The sequence below is a fragment of the Notechis scutatus genome, chromosome 2 (genome assembly GCF_049901735.1).
Source record: "Notechis scutatus isolate UNSWTSFEM ecotype Mainland chromosome 2, rNotScu1.2, whole genome shotgun sequence".
Taxonomy (NCBI): Eukaryota; Metazoa; Chordata; class Lepidosauria; order Squamata; family Elapidae; genus Notechis; species Notechis scutatus.
The window spans coordinates 159,766,177-159,787,846 of record NC_142010.1 but is presented as its reverse complement, the minus strand read 5'-3'; the positions used below and the strand labels follow the sequence as shown (position 1 = coordinate 159,787,846).

Genomic DNA, 21,670 nt, shown 5'->3' with positions numbered 1-21,670 from the left:
GAGCAGAGGCACCGCGGGCTGGTCCTTTGCTATTTCCAGACTGGTCCCGTGGGCCAGATCTAAGCACCCCGCCTTGAGTTTGACACCCCTGCTCTGGAAGAACACATCAAACTAGTATGCCATGTCTTGAAAAAACTCTTAGCTATATAACTGTTAAAGACTGAGGGGAGGGGACTCCTATGCCGTGACCTAGCCAGCCACTGGCTTTGACCCTAGACTGTCAGCAGGCTTTCAAAGAGCTAAAGAAACTGTTCGCTGAGGAGCCCATCCTCAGCACTTTGTTGTCCAGGTTGATGCCAGTGACATGGCTGTGGCAGCAGTGTTACTGCAAGCTAATGCTCAGGGTCAGCTGCAGTCCTGTGCCTACACATCCAATAAACTCACCAACATTGAGAAGAGGTGGGCCATGTGGGACAAAGAAGCCTATGCAGTCTGGTTGGCCCTCCTTACTTGGAGACACTTGCTAGAAGGAAGCCAGGTGCCATTTGAGGTTTGGACTAACCACAAAAACCTAGGGGCACTGTAAATGCCCCGTAAACTCTCACCTAAGCAAGTCCGTTGGGCCCAGTACTTCAAACCATTTAAGTTTTAATTAAAATACATCCTGGGGGAGAAAACCTACTCACTGACACCTTGTCCAGAAAGCTGCAGTTCAACAGCCACCAGGAGGAGATAATCCACACAATTATCCTTTCCTCACAACCAGCAGCCCAAGCCAACATGAGAAGCTAAACCCGGTGCCGTGACAATTTTGGAGGAGACCCGATGGTGGGAGCATTGAAGGCAGTGCTCCCTGCATTTCCATGGCTAAACAACAACAGACTGTACAACATGATTGTACAACTGAAATCATACACACAACCTTCTACAATGCTATTACAAATCTGGGACTGGAACAACTAGTAACCAACAACACTAGACTAAACAACTGCCTCGATCTCATCTTCTGCAATAGTTTGAATTTAATTTACGGAATACAAACTAAAGAACCCTTTTCCAGTAGTGACCACAATATGATTGACTTTTGTCTCAACATACGTCCACACAAAAATCACCACAATGATGTAATCCCCAATTGTAACTTCAAAAAAGGCAACTATGATCTTATAGACAACGATCTCTCATCCCTGGATTGGCAATCTCTATTCACTGGATGCAATACTGTTGAAGACCATTACAACATATTTTTACTTGAAGTCAAAAGAGTCATCAAACTATATGTACCAACAACAACTCCCAAAACAAAACAAAAAAGCAGATTACCCATATCAATAAGGAAACTTCAATCCAAAAAGAGATCACTCTGGAGGAAAAACAAATCTGGTCACGTTGCCAATTTCAAAAACCGATACAAAAATTTATGCCACCAGATAAAGACCGAATGCACCAATTATCACATTAAACAAGAGGAAAACCTTCTAAGCACCAATTCCACCCGTGCTTTTTACAATTTTGTAAACAACAAACTAAAAGACTCAAGGTCCATCCCTCCCTTGATAGGACCTGATGGTAAAGACTGCAACGGCGACACCATTAAAGCCAACATCTTTAACACATTCTTCGGCTCAGTATTTGTAAACAGCAATGGATCATACCCAGTATTTCCTAGCCGTACCACAGATAACAATAATGATCTAATACATATCGATTTCACAGAAGACAATGTTGAAAAATCACTACGCAATCTAAAACCATCTCTATCTATTGGACCAGATGGAATATGTGCCTACTTCTTAAGAAAGCTATCCACTGCCATAGCCAAACCTCTAAGCATAATCTTTGAAAAATCTTTCAGGACCAGCTCCTTGCCTAACCTATGGTCACAAGCCACAGTCATCCCCATCTTCAAAAAGGGAGACCCAAGCCTAGTTGAAAATTACAGACCAATCTCCTTATGCTGCGTCACCTGTAAAGTCATGGAATCAATTATTAACCAATCCATTATCCTCCACTTAGAGACAAACAACCTACTCTCCAATAAACAATTTGGTTTCAGAAAAAAACTATCCTGTAATCTACAACTCTTACACTGCAAAAACATATGGACGACACAACTCGACCAGGGCAAAGCAATAGACGCAATCTACATAGACTTCTGTAAAGCCTTTGATTCAGTGGTACACGACAAACTACTCCTAAAAATAAAATCCTATGGTATCTCTGGACAACTGAATAACTGGATAGAAGCATTCCTGTCAAACAGACAACAAATGGTCAAAATCAGGAGCGTCCTATCAAATCCAGTACCTGTCAATAGTGGTGTCCCCCAAGGCAGTGTTCTAGGACCAACTCTCTTCATACTCTACATCAGGGGTGTCAAACTCATTTTCACCGAGGGCCATGTCAGCATAATAGTTGCCCTCAAAGGGGCACATGTAACTGTATGACAGTATAAATGTAATCAAATGTAACTACTCCTAAATGTTAATTAGCTCTGAATTTATTATTTATTCAAATCACAAATATTACACATGCATTTGCATAAATGTAAAAAAAAAAGGTTGCTAGTAGCTCTGTTAATATGACATAAAAATTTTACTTTGTCAAGTTAAACCCACATTACTCCATCAATCAATGATCAATCTATCCAAGTGAATAATAATAGAAAAACATCATACAACATCAGTTATGATAATAACTTTGTTCAAATCCTTTTTGTCACAGCTAGGAGGGGCAGAATAACAGAATAAGTACAACCAACAATTGTGAGGTGTTAAGAACATATGTGACAGATGTAGCATTTCACAAAAACAAATGGCTGCCTATAGCCTTGCAGATTTGTCTGCATAAACATATAAACCTATAAACACTAAATGCATTACTACACATATAAAGTTATATTTGTAAACAACTCAAAATAACAAAATCAGGGTTGTCTCAATTCACAACTATATTGTCTCAAGTTTTTAGGTGAAGTTCATGAGAAGATGCTGACTGTCCTGGAACACACAGAGTGGATCCCCTCTCCTCCATCATAATCCATTGACCATGTTCTAAAAATAACAAAATGTCAGCACAATCATTAAATTGCACAGTTTAACTATTCTTCTTGATTGAAATACATTTTATTATATATTAATTAGGTTTTTAAAAATGCTTACTTATGCATTTTCTGGCTGGATATTTGACACCATTTTTCCATAGCCAGTGTGTCAATGTCTGGTTTTAGGTCTTGTGCTGAAGCAATCCATAGAACAGCGTGGAGGTTCTCATCAGTGATACGTGATCTATGCTTGTTTTTGTTTAGATTCATTATTGAAAACATCTGTTCGCACAGATAGGTGCTCCCAAACATAGACAGAACACGGGCTGCATGACGTCGAAGCTGTGGCATTGAACCAGGGGGTATTTTACAGTAAAAGTCCTGGATTGCAACATCCTTGAACTTTGCTTTCAGGCTACGATTACTTTGAAGCTCGATTAACTCCATCTGAAGGTGCTGGGGTGCAGTGCAGACGTCGGTGGTGAAAGGATCGGCAAAGATGGCAAAGTCTGAGTGCTGCGCCTTAAAGTCAAAGAAGCGCCGATCAAACTCATTTATTAATCGGCTCACTTTGGTAGCCAACTGAGTACATAAAAAAACACCAGGAAATGAGGCTGAAATGCTTTGACAAACAGGAATGAGCAAGATTGTCCTGTTTGACTTGGCACATCCACAGATCAAGTTTACGCTGGAAAGCCGTGATCATGTCGGACATCTGCGTAATGACTTGTCTACGTCCCTGCAGCTTCTGATTCAGTTGGGCGAGATGCTCGGTTATGTCACATAACAGCAAAGTCACACAGCCAGTTGGGATCTGACAGTTCAGACATGAATTTTCCTTTACTTAGCATGAAAAGAGCAATATCTTCCCTAAGTTCAAAAAATCGTTTGAGGACTTTACTCCTACTCAGCCACCGTACTTCTGTATGGTACGGCACGTCTCCATACTCTGAGCCCATTTCCTGCAAGAACAGTTGGAACTGACGGTGATTCAGGCCACGCGCTCGAATGAAGTTCACAGTTTTCATGACTGTGGTCACTACATGATCCATCCCCAGCACCTTCCCACACAACGTTTCTTGATGAATGATGCAATGATACGTTACCAGAGGCATCTGACAATTACTTTTTAGCATTTTGTCTTTTATTAGTCCAACCAAGCCCGCTTTTCCTCCACACATTGCGGGTGCAACGTCTTTAGATAATCCCACCAACTTTTTCCAAGGCAATGCATTTTTACTCATGGACTTCTCCACCATATCAAAAATGTCCTGTCCCGTTGTGGTCCCAGGCATGGCAGTTACATCCAACAGCTCCTCAGTGACAGGTCCGACTTCATGCCTCAAATAAAAATGGATAGATGCGCTGTATCTGTGTTGTCTGTGCTTTCATCAAGAGCTAATGAAAAAGCTATGTAGCTACGTGTCTCTTGGGCCAGCTGCGTCGACAGGTTTCCTGCTAGTTCTAACTCGGTCCACAATGGTGTTCCTTGATAAAGTGACATTTTTAAAAGTCTGTATCTGGTCGGGGCACACCTGTTCACAGACCTTCAGCATGCACTGTTTCAAAAACACGCCCTCTGAAAAACACTTTGAAGCTCGGGCGATTTCTTCTGCAACGATGAAGCTAGCTTTCACTGCCACAGTGTTTTTGGTTGTGGCTTTAGTGAACACATTCTGCTGCAATTGTAGTTTGCTTTTTAATTTTTCGACAATCTGTCGTTTTTCTGAAAGGCTAACTTTGGCATACTTAGCTCTGTGTTTGGTTTCAAAATGCCAACGTAGATTGTACTCTTTGACAACCAATAATGCCTCGTAACATAATAGACATACCGGTTTCTCTCCTTGAAGCACAAACATGTATTCACCTTCCCATCTTTCTTGAAACATCCTTCCATCTGCATCAACTTTCCTCTTCCTGGACATTTTGGGATCATTTGTAATTCCACATAATTCAACTTGCAGAAAATAACATTGATGCGGATACACTGCAACCTAGTGGCGAGATGTCGACAATTCGCTGGTAACATAATTGGTATGCATTCTGGGAAATGTAGTTTGTGGTCAATGCTCTCTTTTGCTTTATTTAAAGACAATCGGAACTTTGTAGCTCTCGCGGGCCACATAAAATGACGTGGCGGGCCTTGAGTTTGACACCTGTGCTCTACATAAACGACCTCTGTGATCATATTAAGAGCAATTGCGTTCTCTTCGCTGATGATGTAAAGCTGTTCAATACCACAGACAATACTGCTACCCTACAAAAAGATCTTGACTACGTATCAGAATGGTCAAACAAATGGCAACTTCAAATCTCAACAAATAAATGCTCTGTCTTACATATTGGCAAAAAAAATCAGAAAATAAAATACAAGCTGAATAGTCAAGAACTTGTTGATGACCCAAGCTCTGTAAAGGACCTTGGAATACTCACCTCTAATGATCTAAGTGCTAGAGCCCACTGCAACTACATAGCCAAAAAGGCATTAAGAGTTGTTAACCTAATCCTACGTAGCTTTTTCTCTGGTAATATCACACTACTAACCAGAGCATACAAAACATTTGCTAGACCAATACTCGAATACAGTTCATCAGTCTGGAACCCACATTACGTATCTGATATTAGCACAATTGAGAAAGTCCAGAAATATTTCACAAGAAGAGTTCTCCACTCCCCTACTCGTTGTAGAATACCTTATGCCACCAGACTTGAAATTCTAGAACTAGAAAACCTTGAATTACGCCGTCTTCGGTCTGACTTAAGCATGGTATATAAAATCATACATTGCAATGTCCTACCTGTCAGTGAATACTTCAGCTTCAACCATAACAACACAAGAGCACACAATAGATACAAACTCAAAGTAAACCGCACCAAACTTGATTGCAGGAAATACGACTTCAGCAATAGAGTGGTCAATGTCTGGAATACTCTACCCGACTCTGTAGTTTCTTCCCCAAACCCCAAAAACTTTAACCTTAGACTGTCTACTATTGACCTCACCCCTTTCCTAAGAGGTCTGTAGGGGGCGTGCATAAACGCACCAACGTGCCTACCGTCCCTGTCCTATTGTTTCTCTTATTCTTTTATTTTTCTTATATGTACCCATTTCATGTATTCACAACTATGTATACACTTATACTTATTATCTTGTAAACAATTGGCAAATCAAATAAATAAAATAAATAAATAAACAGACAAGCTGACCCTCAAGGATGGACTAGCCTGGAAAGGGACCAAGTTGTACATCCCTACCACCTTAAGACTCCAAGTCCTGCAGCACAGCCGATTCCAAACTTGCAGGGCACTTTGGTTACTTAAAGACCCTGCACCTGACTAGGTGACAGTTCTGATGGCCCAAGATAAATGTAGATGTGGAGAGCTGTGCCACCTGTGCTACTATGAAGAGACCTGAAAAGCCCTCGGGTCTCCTCCAACAAGTGGATGACCCAAGTTGTCCCTGGGAAGAAATCACCATGGACTTCATAGTCAAGCTCCCAGAGAATGGCAGGAACATGGTCATTTGGACCATGACTGACCTATTTTCAAAACAAGACCATTTCACAGCCTGCTCAAGGTTGCCCTCAGCCAGAAAATTAGCCAAGATGTTTATAAAACAGATATATAGGCTACATGGGGTGCCCCATAGGATTATTTCAGATAGAGGGGTTCAGTTCATGGCTAAGTTTTGGATGGAGTTCCTATGGGCAATAGGGTCCACCCAGGGACTCAGTTCAGCTTTTCATCCAAGTACAAACGGGGCTACGGAATGGACGAACACCATGGTAGAACAGTATATTAGGTGTTATATAGATTACCAGCAATCTATTTAATTGGGCAGAGCTGCTGCCTTTTGCAGAAGGAGGCTACAACAACGCAGTGCACAATAGCACCGGTCTGGTACCTTTCCAAGTTATCAGCAGCATGGAGTTCATCCCCATGCCTAAGCTACCAGGGGGAAAAAAAAAACTCCATGTCCCTGAAGGAATGGATGGAGCAATTAAAGCAAGGGTGGGAAAACATGAAGCAAGTCCTAGTAGAAGTGGATAAAAAAATACAAACAGCAAGGCAATAAATGCTGCTTCTCCCTTCCTCCCCAGACAAAATATATTTGTTGACTAAGTACTAAAACTAAAGTTGCAAATAAGAAACTGGGACCTAAATTCATAGGTCCTTTCCCAATAGTGAGTCATAAATCCTGTAACTGTTCAGCTTAGACTCCGACACTTGCTAGAGAAAGTGCATCCAGTGTTTCATAGCAGCCTTGCTCAAGCCAATCGCAGACTAAGGCCAGTAGACCGGGCAGCCCCAGAACTGATCGTGGTGGAAAACTAACACTTGTTCCTGGCAAAAGGCCCACCTCACAGCCTCTCCTTAAGTGTTACTCTTCAGGAGGGATGGGGCAACTTCCTCCCGAGTAGTCAGGTCATCCTGCGCTGACTCTGCCTTCTGTCCATTCTTTCCACTTGGGGATCGGGTAGGGGAGGTATTTGCTCATCTCCAGAGCTCTGCTCCATTGTCTGCCCATTCCATCTCCTCCCAACTTCCTTGATAAGCCAGAGCCCTCTCTTCCTCCCTACCTACTCTTCCGAGGCCCGATGGACCTAGGACTGCCTCGTCCTCAGGTTGTTCCTTCTGAGCCATAGGGATTGCACCATCCCTCTGTGCTGGCCCCAGCTCCATCCCCTACTACTACTTAGACCCAAGCTCCAACTGGGCCATGACAGAAACTACTGAATTAGATAACTCTTTAAGATCCTCCATGGAACAAGATGTAAACATTATACATTCCAGATACTTCAGCCTGTATATCTTAGTACAAAGGCATGAGGAATAAAGTCCCTCTCAGATGTCTCAAATATACCCTTGCCACTCACCTTTGCTAAGAAAATGGACAAGAAGACCCTGCGCAAGCAGCATCTGCCCACTGCGCAACATACAGCCCCAGCCACAGTCAGTGGTCCATGTAGTGCCTTCAAGCTGCTGAAAATCTCGACGGTAAGTTAGCCAGATACGAGAGGCAAAGTCTTTCTGGAAGCGCTCCACATCCTCTTCAAGGAAAAACAAAATTCTGTCAGATAGAGGGACCTTTTTTTAATCAGGCCTCAAAGAAGCCCAAAGACACTGTCACACAACCTAAAGCTGCAGGAAATCTTAGTGTATACCTTTGCAGTATAAGACAAGACAGGGAGAGAAAAGTTATAAAGGGCTAGCATAAAAAAGTTTTCAGATCTTGATGAATCTAGGTATTTTTTTGTGGTCCTGACAATCTTCTAAAACATAGCAACATTCTTCAATGTAGATGTGTGGACTGTACACTAGGTTGCTAAGATTTTGAGATTTGTTTCTCAGAGAAAAGGAGGGGCAGTCAAATAGAACTCAGCTAAGTGATGAGAAGACCGTCCCCTATTGTATCAAACTTACCCTCTTCCCCAAAGCGATAGACACGTCCAAACAGATGAACTGGGGAAACCTTGCTGAAATTGGTTTTGATTCTGAGAGTCCAACCTGAGAAGAAAAAGGAATAGGAAATCCAATCTCAGATCATGTGATATGCCAGTTTAAAGCAATTGAGCACAGCTGAACACAGCTTTTTCCCTATAATCTCTTTTGTCATTGAGGCAATCAAAGAATAAAAAACAAAGGATCCTCAGGGCAAAAATACTCCAAATACATTATTGCCAATTTGCATAGGGTAGAGGTCTAACCAACACACACATTAAATCATCAAATGCACATAAATGTATAAACAACTAGCTCAACTCTTGTCCTTAGAATAGTCCTCAACTTATGACCACAATTGAGGCAAAAATTTATGTTGCTAAGTGAATTTGTTAAGTGAATTTTGCCCCATTTTATGACCTTTCTTACCACAATTGTTAAGTGAATCATTGCAGTTGTTAAGTTAGTTAAGTCAAGTCAATCTGGCTTCCCTATTCACTTTGCTTGTCAGAAGGTCAAAAGGTAATCACATGACCCCAGGACACTGCAAACCATCATAAATATGAGTCAGTTGCCAAGCATTTACATTTTGATCATGTGACCATGGGGATGCTGCAACAATTGTGTGGAAAGCAGTCATAAGTCACTTTTTTCAATGCCATTGTAACTTTGAATGGTCACTATATTAACTGTTGTATGCCAAGAACTACCTGTATGCACAACCATTTACACCTATGCTGAGATATCTATACAGATGCTAAGAAAAGTGAAGGTAATTAACAGTATAAACCTCTCTATCATGCTAAACAAGGAATTGTTTGACATTACTATAGGCATTATTTCAGAGAGAGAAATCAGCGATAATATAAACTAAGGAATTCATATTGTTACTAATAGAGCTTGTATAGTTAAAAAACTGATAACTTTCAGCAATAGAATGCTTGTGTTTACAACTGCAGACCAAGCTAAAATATTTTTACTAGTCATTTTCAATTTAAAGTCCCGTTTCCATGTTTTAAGAGTGCTTCTATTAATCTCTATGTTCTGATGAGAGTTATGAGCATACTTACCAAGCGTCCCCCAGTCCATGCCCATCTCGACAAGGATGAAGAAAAGTCCATAGGAATAAGAAAAAAGCTGTTCTCCTACTATGATACTCATATGAGGAGATAACCAAAGTAACTATGGTCTTATAACTTCAGCATAGGAGTAAATGAAAAGCACCTTGAAGGAACTGTGGTCCTTCAAATGTTGCTGGCAAGGATGAGGAATGCTAGGCACTCAATAGCATTCAACATTCAATAGCATATGGAAGGCCAAATGAAATACATACACATCTATACATATATCAATGAATGTATTTAACTCACTCACTAGTGGGTTATTTCACTAACTCAGACCACAAACTCTTCATCAAAAGTTATGTTCAATAAAATAATGGTGGGAAATATGTCCTATCAGCTAGAGGTTACAAAAAAAGACAGCTTTACTACCATAGCTGATTGGAAAAATAGAAACAGAATTTATTCTCCTAAACAGATGATTTTCCCCAACCCATCCAGATTTATTCACAAAACTCCATGAAAAATACAAGTACAAAATACATATGCATCTGCAATTACACTTCCCACTAGGCTAAAGTGTTTTGGTTTTGTGCAAGCACATCATATGGCTTAGAAATCATGGTTTATTGCTTAGTGTTGTTGTAAACATCAGTAGTTTACAGTTGGCAACTTTGATTTGTTTTTCTTCATTGGGGGTACTGGAATAATCACATCAGGAAGTGTCAGAGAATTAGGAAGACTGAAATATTCTGGCCAGGTTTCAGGGTTTGAGCTATTTCATGGACATCAAGGTAATGGAATAGAATGGTAGGCTTAAGCATTTTTTTTCTTCCTTTAAAAATTCAAAATCTGGAAAACCTATTTAATTTTGAATAGTTTCAGAGAGATTACAGAACATAATGTTTACAAAAGATTTGATTTTTTTTTTTACAAATCTTTAGAGACAGATACGCGCAAAAGTCAATCTTTGTAGATAACTAAATTCTAAACCTACATATTTAAAGGCTAACAATTAGGCCACTAAAGCAGGACTTAAATATATCCTGACAAATGAACTGATTTTATAAGTATGAAACTTAAGTAAATACAGGTCTCCTGATTTTAAAGTCACAAAATATATTAAGAATTTCATTGAAAATTCAAACCACATAAAGGAGAAATATGTAGGATGCCCAGCTGATGAAATACTTTACAGCTGTTACATAATTTTTTTAATCTATATTTCTCAAGATCAAGGTGACAATTAAACAGTGATAGGATCTGCCCATTCCCATGCAGTTTCTATAACCTGAACTTACCATATTTCATATTGTTCCAGGTAGAGAGGAGCTTGCTCTTGATCTTGTCCACTTCATCAGGTTCACTATACTGGCTGCAGGTGACACTTCTGGGGAAAAGCCCTGGATAGCTCCCTCCCTGGCTGCTGGCTCTGGGATTTAAAAACTGCCTTCCATCTGAGTGGTGCAACTCTTCCTGGCTTAAGTACTGCACTGAGGTGGGTGACACGGAATTCATTTAACAACTGAGACTAGTGGAGACTATGTCTTTTTTAACAGGTTGAGATGAAAGCTTCATGTGCATTGCTGGGGAAGTAGAACTACAAAATCAAAGGCAAAAACATTAAGAAAGCTGCTGTAGAGGTATAATAGCTCAATATATGATTATTAAATATTAAATGTCTTATATTCAAATCATCTTCCTAACTATATCAAATCTCAACTCCTGTACAGGTATTTACTTCTCTGTGTCCAATTCAATTGGGCTGGGGAGGAAGGAAGGTGGTGGTTTTAAGGAATGTCAGGTGACCTATAAAGGGCAAACAATAAGGTATTATAATCCACTCAACTTCTTTAAGCAATTAATTTTCATTTCCTGTTCATAACAGTTAAAAGATCATGTCATGCAAATCTTTACACAAGACAAGTTCAGGTATTTAAAAAATCCGCAACATGGGAGGGAAAAGAACCAGAGAAAAGTCCATGGTTCCTCCAGCAATGCTTAAGATGTTTATACCAAAACTTTTTTAAAAAATAGAGAGAATGTGTAATTCAGGAATAAGTTTGATGTTCACCTCTTCAGTTGAAGTAACTCATCTGTTCAACACTAATAAAAGCTAATGTAGAAAGGCCCAAAAAAGGAAAACGTCAACATATTTCAAATCAGTATTGTCAAACCTATGTTCTATCTATTACCATCTTAGATTCGAGTTTAAGCTCCCTAAATTATATGCTGAAAGCAAGATTGCTTGTGTTGCCCACTTGGAGGGGTTTATAAGGAGAGGGAAAAACTGTTTTGGTGTCTTAATCATTAAAGCATCAGGAAAAATCAAACAGAATATTTTTTAAAAACAGGAAAGTGTAACGGGGCTAATTTCCGTTTTAACCCGCTCCACGTCCCGCTCTGGAGAACAATCAGATTTATCCGGCCTATGGTGAATATGGGCGTGCGGGGGAGCGGGGGGCAGGAGGGCACAGGGGTCGCCCACTCCCGATCTTAGCCAGCCGGCGGCCTCTTCTCCGTATACATCTGTCTCATTTGCCCTTACCTACAGCTCGTCTGCCTCCCCGCCGCCGCCGAACCATGCCCCTCGCAACCAAAGCAAAGACCTATCTCAAAGCCTTCTCTACCACACGCAGTAAGGGCAGCCCAAGAAGGTCCCATCTCATCTTCCTTACCGAAACGGCGCAGGCGTAGAATACGAGAGTACAGGGCCCTCTTTGGGCGTCCGTCGTTCCGGTGGCCGCTATTCAATCCGCCATGAGCGCCCAACTCCGTATTACCTTACCGTACCGCAACGATGCCTCCGGCGCCGTCATCTTAGATCCCCGGAACAAACTTTCGACGGAAGTGCTTCCTTGCTCTTAGATAGCGGCCGGAAATGCTTTGGCCAAGGGATAAAAGAAAGAGAAGCATTGGAATAAATGCTGCAGGAGGGAGTCGCGCGTGGGATTTCGACTATGTTCCTCTCCTAAATGTCTTTTCGCCCGCTCTTTTACGTTTGGCGGGAAGAGAAAGCATGATTTTTCAAGCGCTTTAAAGTTCTGTTTCATAATTTTAATAATAAATTGTAAAAGGCAGCTTTCCAGGCAACAGCTTACATCCTGCTACTATTTAACACCACCAAACAACCATGTCTCTCTCTATCCAGGTCTTTGGAAGTGACTGGTTAATTGGTAACAATACCAAATCCACAGCCTGAGCTGTGAGATGGGCAGCAAATAAATTTGATAAATAAATAAATATACCCCTGGCTGACTGAGATAAACATAATTATTCTGATAATTCTTAGGTCCTTGGTTAGGATTTGAATTGTTAATCTTTATGAATCTAATTGTAGATTATCCAAATTTCGTAACACCAGATTTTAACTTTGCTTCAAAAGAATGAAGTATGGAAAGTTGATGTGGCAATAGAAGGTGATAGACGAATTTGAAAAGGTCACAAGGTATCAAGACTTAAAAATTGAAGTTGAAGGATGATGGTGTAAACCAGCCATGGCGATCTCAGTGGTTATTGGCACATTAGGTACAAAAAAAATCTTGGACAGCACTTAGAATATTGATAAAATTTCCAACTGTCAATTACAAGAGGTCACACTACTTGGATCTGCACATATACAATACTGATACATTACAACAGTGATGGCGAACCTTTTTGGCACCGAGTACCCAAACTGAAACCCAAAACCCACTTGTTTATTGTGAAGTGCCAACATGCAAGGGTGGGATCCAACCGGTGTTACAACTGGTTCGGTGCAGTAATAAATCAGCTTCAATAGTTTCGGTACATACCAGGCCTCAAGGCCTCAAGGCCTCACGTAGGCTGAAAGCGTGTACCAGGAACAAAGAACATCAATCAACAACACGTCATCATGGGCTAATAACTGGACTGCAAACGCTGATTTACTACTTTGTACCTTTCAAACTGACCATGTAACTGTAATTGGATGCTGCTATGTGTCCACTAATATTTCTGCTCATGTAACATAATGATTGGATAGAATTCACCGCTTATCACTATGTGTTTTTAATAAAAGAGCTTCCCTGAGCTCGTGATCGGGGCAGCTCACCCAAGATAGAACCTGCCTGGAGTCTTTCTTGATGCATTCGACCACCCAGTGAGAAGCCTTCCTAATGCGGAGCAAAGCCGCATCTGGTGACCCCGACGTGATCCGTTAAAAGAAACGGGTGCATCTGTCTTCGACTGCTTATCTCACCCGGCCGGACGAGCCAGTTGCAACCCAGGGACGCCGTTTCGTGTCACGGATCCCTCCCCAGGAATCTTCTGCAAAGAAGACATCCTCCTTTCAGGTGAGTATGGGCGGAAAGTTCTCCAAAGCGCAGATAGCACATTTGCAGGAATTAGGAGAATTAACGAAGAGCTCAATTCTTATTCTTAGGAATCAGGGCAAAACGCTCCCGGTTCCAACTAAAAAGGACCTTATTAACCTTTTGACTTACATTTACACACAACGTCCGGCTTATCCGGAGAAAGGGTCCTTGAAAGTGTCCACATGGCAACTTTTAGGTGACTATTTTCATAATAATCCCAGGGCTCCACCAAAGATTCTGACCACATGGCGAATAGTCATGGAATGTTTAAAAATCCATGGTTTAGCACTGACCAAAGCCCCCTCCCCTAAGGAGGGTCCTCCTCCCTATACAGCTGAAACCAAAACAAAGGACGCTCTCCCGTTAGAAGCTTCCTCCCCCACTGCTCCTAAATCCATAAATCCTCCTAACTCAAATTCAGTGGAGGATCAAACATCCATTGGAGCGATCGCACAAGCCATGACGCAGGGAGGGCTCTCTTACCCTGGAGGAGCTCTCTCTCTGTCCTGTTGAATATATAGGGGATGGAGCCGGAAATATGGTGCCTAGACTTGAACCTTTACCCATGAAATTAATCAGAGATTTAAAACAAGCCATGGCCATGTACGGCATCCAGGCACCATATGTCAGAGGCTTCATTAACACCATCAGCACCTCCTTTTTCATGTTACCCCAAGATTGGAAAGATCTTTTCCGTATGATACTGACTGGACCACAGTATGTTGTTTGGGAGTCAGACTTTCGCACCGAAGCTGAAAGATTTGCCCGCAATCGTGGCACGGCCACGAGAGCGGATCAAATTTTCGGTATGGGCCGATTTGCGGACTTATCAGCTCAGGCGGCTCTCCCACAACGTATTCTTGCCTTTATCAGTATCATAGCGGTCAAAGCCCTTGACAAGGTCGATGATCCTACTCTGGCATCGTAGGATCTTTTTCAAAAATCACTCAAGGCTCACATCAGCCTTATGCTGAGTTCATAGAGGAACTTCAGAAGGCCATTCATAGGCAAATCTCAAATGAAGAAGCCCGTAAAGAGCTTCTGTTGAAGCTGTTGAACTATTTAAAGGCTTGCAGAATCGTGGGAACTGTCTCCTACAATATGGAGCATCTGGCCATGGCCTTGCAGCAAGCAGGTTCTCAAACAGGCCGGCTGGCAACTGTTTAATTGTGGGAAGCCAGGCCACTTCAAAGCACAATGCAGAGCCAGGGACAATACACAAAACAACACCAAGCCTAAAACAATATGCCCAAGGTGCAAGAAAGGGTACCACTGGGCAAATCAGTGTCGCAGCAACATTCCTCAGCCACAGGGAAACTAGAGGAGGGGCGATCAGCCAGCCCCGCTCCAAAGGCTGACTCCATGTCTTTTCAACTAATTGCCTCTGAAGATATGGAAATTGACATCCCAGGCACTGTGTACTTTCTTCCCACACGCCTGAAAACAATCCCTCCTGCCATGACGCCCCTCATAATTTATCCCATCCGGGACCTCATGGCAAAGGGAATCATTGCATCTCCGTTTCTGAGAGATTCCGATGACTTTTCCTCAGTGGCCATGGCAGTAATTGGAAATACTCCCACCAAATTTAGCAACGGAGAACTAGTAGCAACCGCTGTTCCGGTACCTGTTAAAATGGCTGATGCTTGGGCATTTACTGTCCATCAAATGGTGGAACATGCCAGGCCTGTGTTACAATTCACAATCCGTGACAAAGTCTTTTCGGGTCTCTTAGATACTGGAGCTGACGTAAGTGTCATCCGAACGGCTGAGTGGCCGGACGATTGGCCTTTGGAAACTGCCCCAGCCGTTTGGGGAGTGGGAGGAGTTCAGCACCCCCACCGTAGCAAACACTGGCTACCGGTGAGTTCCTCTGATATTTCTCGCACTGCCTATCTCCAACCCTTGGTTCTTCCACTACATACTAACCTGTGGGGCCGTGATCTTATGTCTCAACTTAACGCAAAACTCATTATTGATTAATGGAATCTTTTGCTAGAACTCCACTGCGGCTACAATTAAAAACCACAGAACCTGTTTGGGTAGACCAATGGCCCCTCACAATAAACAAACTAGAGGCCCTGCAATCACTTATCCAGGACCAAATTGTCAAAGGGCATGTTGAACCATCTGTCAGCCCATATAACACCCCCATTTTTGTCATAAAGAAAAAGTCAGGAAAATGGAGGCTCTTCCAGGATCTAAGAGCCGCAAACACAATAATAAAACCAATGGGGGCGTTACAATGTGGTCTTCCAAATCCCAACATCATCCCTGAAAAATTTGATCTCATGGTTATTGATTTAAAGGACTGCTTTTTTTCTATCCCTTTGCATGAACAAGATCGTGCCTTATTTGCTTTTACACTGCCTCGCTTAAACAACTCCTCTCCCTCCTCCCGCTTTCAGTGGAAAGTTCTACCTCAAGGTATGCTCAATAGCCCCACCATGTGTCAACACTATGTCAATAATGTCTTGCTACCCTATCGTTCTGCTTTTCCACAATTTCTGGTGTATCACTACATGGACGATATCCTTGTTGCCGCTCCCGGGCCACCGGGTACGGTGTTCACTTCATTTTCCTTCTTAAAAGCCGTTCTTGCAAAAGGAGGTTTGCATATAGCACCTGAAAAGGTGCAAGTACTAACTCCGTATGCATATCTGGGCTATAAAATGCTTTCAACTACTGCCTATCCTTCACTCTCCTCTCTGTCTCTACCTTCTCAACCCACTCTGGTTCAACTTCAGCAATATCTGGGTACCATAAACTGGGCCCGACCTTTCCAGTCTTTAACCACTGATATTCTTTCTCCATTGTTTGAAGCCCTTACCTGGGGGAAAAAGCCTGCTGACATAATATCCTTGCAGCAACCTCAGCTTCAAGCAATAACTCAAATAGAAGAGAATATTCGAAAAATATGGGTAGACAGAGCTGCTGCCAATACTCCCCTAGATATGGTCATTTTAGCCACCCCGAGGCTTATGACCGCAGCAGTAACTCAAAAGGACCAAAAGCTCCATATCATAGAGTGGATCCATCTTTCCCATACGCCACGATGCTCCATCACTTCCAAATCAGCTCAATTGGCTCAATTGATCATAAAAGGCAGGAGCCATGCAAAATTACTTATGGGAATAGATATCTCCACACTTTTTATCCCTTTTTCGCTACAAATATGGGAATCTCTATTCCAAAACTCCCAGGAAATTCAATTTGCCTTAGCTGACTGGCCTGGACTAGTTTCCTGCCACCCGCCCGCTGATCCACGTTTTCAAATCATTCGGACAATACCCATCTCTTTCTCCTCTCCCATCAGCAAAGGACCTTTGGTTTGACTATATTTGCTGATGGCAGTAGGGAACGAGGGGCATGCGCTTGGCAAAGGGATGGGGTGTGGTACACTAAAACCACCCCTGTGCAGACATCACCACAAAGGGCTGAGCTTGCTGCAACCATATTAGTCCTCCAGAATTTTAACGAACCCCTCAACTTGATCTTAGACAGCCTATATGTTACCCAAATAGTCTCTACTATTCACGATTCTTACCTCTCTCCTGCTATTGATAAAAACCTTCTCTCTCTTTTTGTTACATTGCAACACCTTGTTGCACAGCACCAGCACCCCCTCTTTGTAGCACACATTCGTAGCCACCAACCCTTCCCGGGAATCCTCCAGGAAGGCAATGATGTGGCTTATCAAGCGGCTGCAGGCATCATGACCTCACACACATTAACTCCTTGGGAGAGCCATTCATACTTCCATCAAAACACTAAAGCTCTCATGAAACATTTCAACCTTACTATGGCCGAAGCTTCAGCCATTAGACAGCAATGCCCCACCTGCAGTCAACAAGCCCATTCCATTCCCTTAGGGGTAAATCCCCGCGGGTTGAAAGCCTGTGAAATATGGCAAATGGACGTTACTCAATTTCCTCCGTTTGCCCCCTGGAAGTATCTGCATGTCACAATTGATACTTATTCAGGGTTTATAATGGTGACCCCGCAAAGAGGAGAAGCCTCCAAACATGTCATCAATCATTGCATTCGTACCTTTGCAACGTTGGGACGCCCAAATGAAATAAAAACAGATAATGGTCCTGCATACACTAGCACAGCTATGTCAGAATTTTGCGCTAAGTGGCAAATTACTCACAAATTTGGGATTCCTTATAACAGTCAAGGACAAGCCCTGGTAGAGAGAGCTAACCTAACGCTAAAAACAGCGTTAGAACGACATTTGATCAAAGGGAAAAGAACCCTTGGCCTCCCAGCGATGCAAGACACTCTTAATCTCTGTCTTTATACCCTCAACTTCCTCAATCTCTCCAGCACCCCTGCTATGACGGCAGCGGAGCGACATTTTTCCTCCCCCCCTTCCCCTGATTCTCCCAAACCACAGGTATATTACCGCCAACTGCCAGACCCTACTTGGAAGGGCCCTGCTGGTCTCCTCACCTGGGGTCGAGGCCACGCAGCTATCCAGCTTCCAGATCATGTCCTGTGGGTTCCTGGACGGCACGTCAGACCATACCACCCCAAGATAGAAAAATCACCACCCGCAGACATGTCAACATGATTCGTCTCGTTGCCTTGCTGACCCTCTTCCTCCTTCTTGCTGCACATGCTTCCAAGGTCTCCATTCCATCTCGAGTGACATACTTCACACTAGGCACCCCCCTCCTGCTGACCTGCACCGCGTCTGGGGACATCTTTCCCCCTTATCTCAGATGGTCGACACTCCCTCAGCCATGGCTCCATATCTCCAGCAATGCCTCTTTCCAGATCAACACCCTCCTCGGACTACACTCCTCATACTTCGTCCTACTGCCACCACCTATTATTGCTCCGGTCGACGCCTCTATGATTCCATACGTAACATTTATGACTCATGGACAGTCCTCAGACCCCGTTCACCTCATCATCATCACAGACAATTCACGAATCAGCCTGACATTCATATTCAGGCCCCCCCCTTTCTACATCGGGTTAAGAGATCGCAGAACTCCACTAGCGTGTCAGATGGCTGCACCCCCTGCCTGACCAAAACCACACAAGCAGGCTTCATTCAACTAACTCTCATCTACCATACCCAACAACCGCAGAAGTGCCTTCCTACCGGAAAAACTTGCCAAAACAACGGAACCATGTACCATCTATGTAAGATGAACTCAAAAACCATTTGCTACGATCCCAAGACGGCTGTACGTCTCAACGTTACCTTATGGGCGGGACTTCCAAGAACCTCCAGCAGATCTGATCCTGAGGGGGAGGGAAAACTTTATTACCTAAACCACACCACTGTGCTCAAGGATGGTACTAACCCAATTGGTTTAACCTTTGATGTTTGTATTGCTTGTTCTAAACCAGGGGGATATTCATGCGGGTCGGCTGACTGGAAAACAACTTACGCCCACAATCATAAATATTTGTGTCCTATACCCATTAACTGGGCCACAGGGAACCCCAATCAGTGGATCCCTTGTGGAGGTTCCATCGAGTGCTCGGGTTGGTCTTGTGTCTGTGATTATACCAGGGGAGGGTACTCAGGCTGCAATCATCTGTCACATTTCAAACGAATATCAGGGTCTACCACAGACAATAAGGTAGAAATCACCATATCCAGACAACACCCTGCTTTGGATACTTATGGTATAGGGATTGATGGCACCGGATCGGATCCAAACACTTACATTACCATAAAAACCGAAATCATATATGAAGGTAAGGAAACATCGTTAGGTTGGTCGGTATATAATAATTTAAGGAAATCAGATAAAGCCCCTGATACCAGTGTTATTGCAAAAACTTGTTCATGGATATGGCAGAAAAAATTGCAAAACAACTTGCAATAACCAATTGTTTTGTCTGTGGGGGAACCACCACAGGAGAACAATGGCCGTGGCAAGCCTTAGAAGCCTCACCATCACTGTTCAATAACATGTCTTCTATAGGAAACATAACAGCTAGAACAGTTTCAGATCCACTTATCTGGACAATTACCACTAAATTAATTGGTAGAAACTGCTTTTCCCGAAATGGGTCCACTCCAGTAGGACACCTCCTTTGCTTAGGTACATGGGATAATTCCTACCAGACTTGGACAGCACCTGACAATGCTACCACCACACCTGCCAAATTCAACACCTCCCTTCTCCCTTATCTTAATGACACAACATCTTCCCAAGACTGGACAGCCCCAAATAACATGTATTGGATTTGTGGTAACCTAGCCTATCCGTCCCTTCCTGCAGATTGGCAAGGATCATGTGTATTGGGGTGGATAAGACCTTCCTTTTTCCTCCTACCGATCTCCATTAAGCAAGAGCTAGGCATCCCTGTGTATGATACATTATCCCGCAGGAAAAGAAACACCGATAATGCCTTTGCAGGCTTCCCCTGTCAATCAGAATATACAGGGGATACCTGGAGCTCAGAAAGAATCATCTGCACCTATGGCATGGCTACTTGGGCCCAAGATGGGTCCTATAGATATAGAACCCCCATATATATGATTAAAAGAATTATTCGTTTACAAGCTGTTTTAGATTTAGCTGGACAACGAATAGACAAAGCTCTAAACACTCTAGCGACTGCTACAGACAAATTACGCACAGCTGTCTACCAAAATCGCTTAGCTTTAGATTACATACTAGCCAAAGAAGGAGGGGTATGTGGTAGGTTCAATCTCACAAATTGTTGACTTCAAATTGATAAAGTAGGCAAAGTAGTAGCACAATTAACAACTGAAATGCGACAATTAACCTATAATCCTAATCAAGTATGGCAAGGTATTGATTTAAAAAATATTTTTAGTTCCTGGTTCCCAAAACTACCAGGATTACAAACTATAGTAGCTCTCATAGGTATGATTGCTGCAGGATGCGTTATTCTTCCATGTGTGTTACCAATTTTTATTCGCACTATCTCCAATAGTCTCTCCTTGTTAGCTGAAAAGCGCGCTATTGCACAGGTTAATGCCCTCTGGGAAAAGGAACCTCTGTACAAAGTCATACCCTCAGAAGACCCTGATGCGTACGCTCGCACAGATTTTCGCATGGGCAGTGACGAAGATCCAGAAGAAATTAATCTATAAAACTAAAACAGAGGAGATGCAGTAATAAATCAGCTTCAATAGTTTCGGTACATACCAGGCCTCAAGGCCTCACGTAGGCTGAAAGCGTGTACCAGGAACAAAGAACATCAATCAACAACACGTGGGCTAATAACTGGACTGCAAACGCTGATTTGCTACTTTGTACCTTTCAAACTGACCATGTAACTGTAATTGGATGCTGCTATGTGTCCACTAATATTTCTGCTCATGTAACATAATGATTGGATAGAATTCACCGCTTATGATGTATCACTATGTGTTTTTAATAAAAGAGCTTCCCTGAGCTCGTGATCGGGGCAGCTCACCCAAGATAGAACCTGCCTGGAGTCTTTCTTGATGCATTCGACCACCCAGTGAGAAGCCTTCCTAATGCGGAGCAAAGCCGCAGTTCGGTGAGTGCGCGTTTTGCACGTGGCCCTGTGCTGTGCGCACGGCCATGCCTGACGAGCGCTGTGCAAGCATGCACAGCATTTGCAAGAAATCATCAGCTGTGCTGCTTGGACAGCTGACAAGTGCTGCATGCGGGTGTGCAGCATTTGAAAATCCTCTTCTTTCCTGCTTTTTCAATCTCAGCTGTGCCGCGCAAAGCAGCTGAGGTTGAAAAAGCAGGAAATGAAGGACAACTACACTAGGTACAAATAGTGGATTTAATTTTATTCAAATAATAACAGAGACCCCCCTCTCCCCTTTCAAGTGGGATAAAGTGAGGAGGGGGCTCTTGCATAGATAACTCCCC

The 21,670-nt window shown here is 42.8% G+C and overlaps 1 protein-coding gene across 15 annotated transcripts in view; it reads right to left on the bottom strand.

The window, feature by feature from the left end:
• Positions 1-12,321, bottom strand: part of ATG4D (autophagy related 4D cysteine peptidase) — a 29,670-nt gene extending 17,349 nt beyond the window's left edge. For 2 of the 15 annotated variants that reach the window (XM_026679657.2, XM_087957114.1), the window contains exons 1-4: positions 12,165-12,321; positions 10,788-11,086; positions 8,408-8,491; positions 7,861-8,034 (exon numbers count right to left, since the gene is read on the bottom strand). In XM_026679657.2, the coding sequence (XP_026535442.1) occupies positions 7,861-8,034; positions 8,408-8,491; positions 10,788-11,004 (475 nt within the window). In that variant the 5' untranslated portion in view covers positions 11,005-11,086; positions 12,165-12,321. Of the gene's footprint in view, positions 1-7,860; positions 8,035-8,407; positions 8,492-9,495; positions 10,348-10,787; positions 11,087-11,227; positions 11,296-12,034 lie in introns of those variants that run through there. The other 13 variants (XM_087957104.1, XM_087957110.1, XM_087957107.1 and 10 more) reach the window with 13 other exon arrangements.
• Between the last annotated feature and the right edge of the window lie 9,349 nt (positions 12,322-21,670).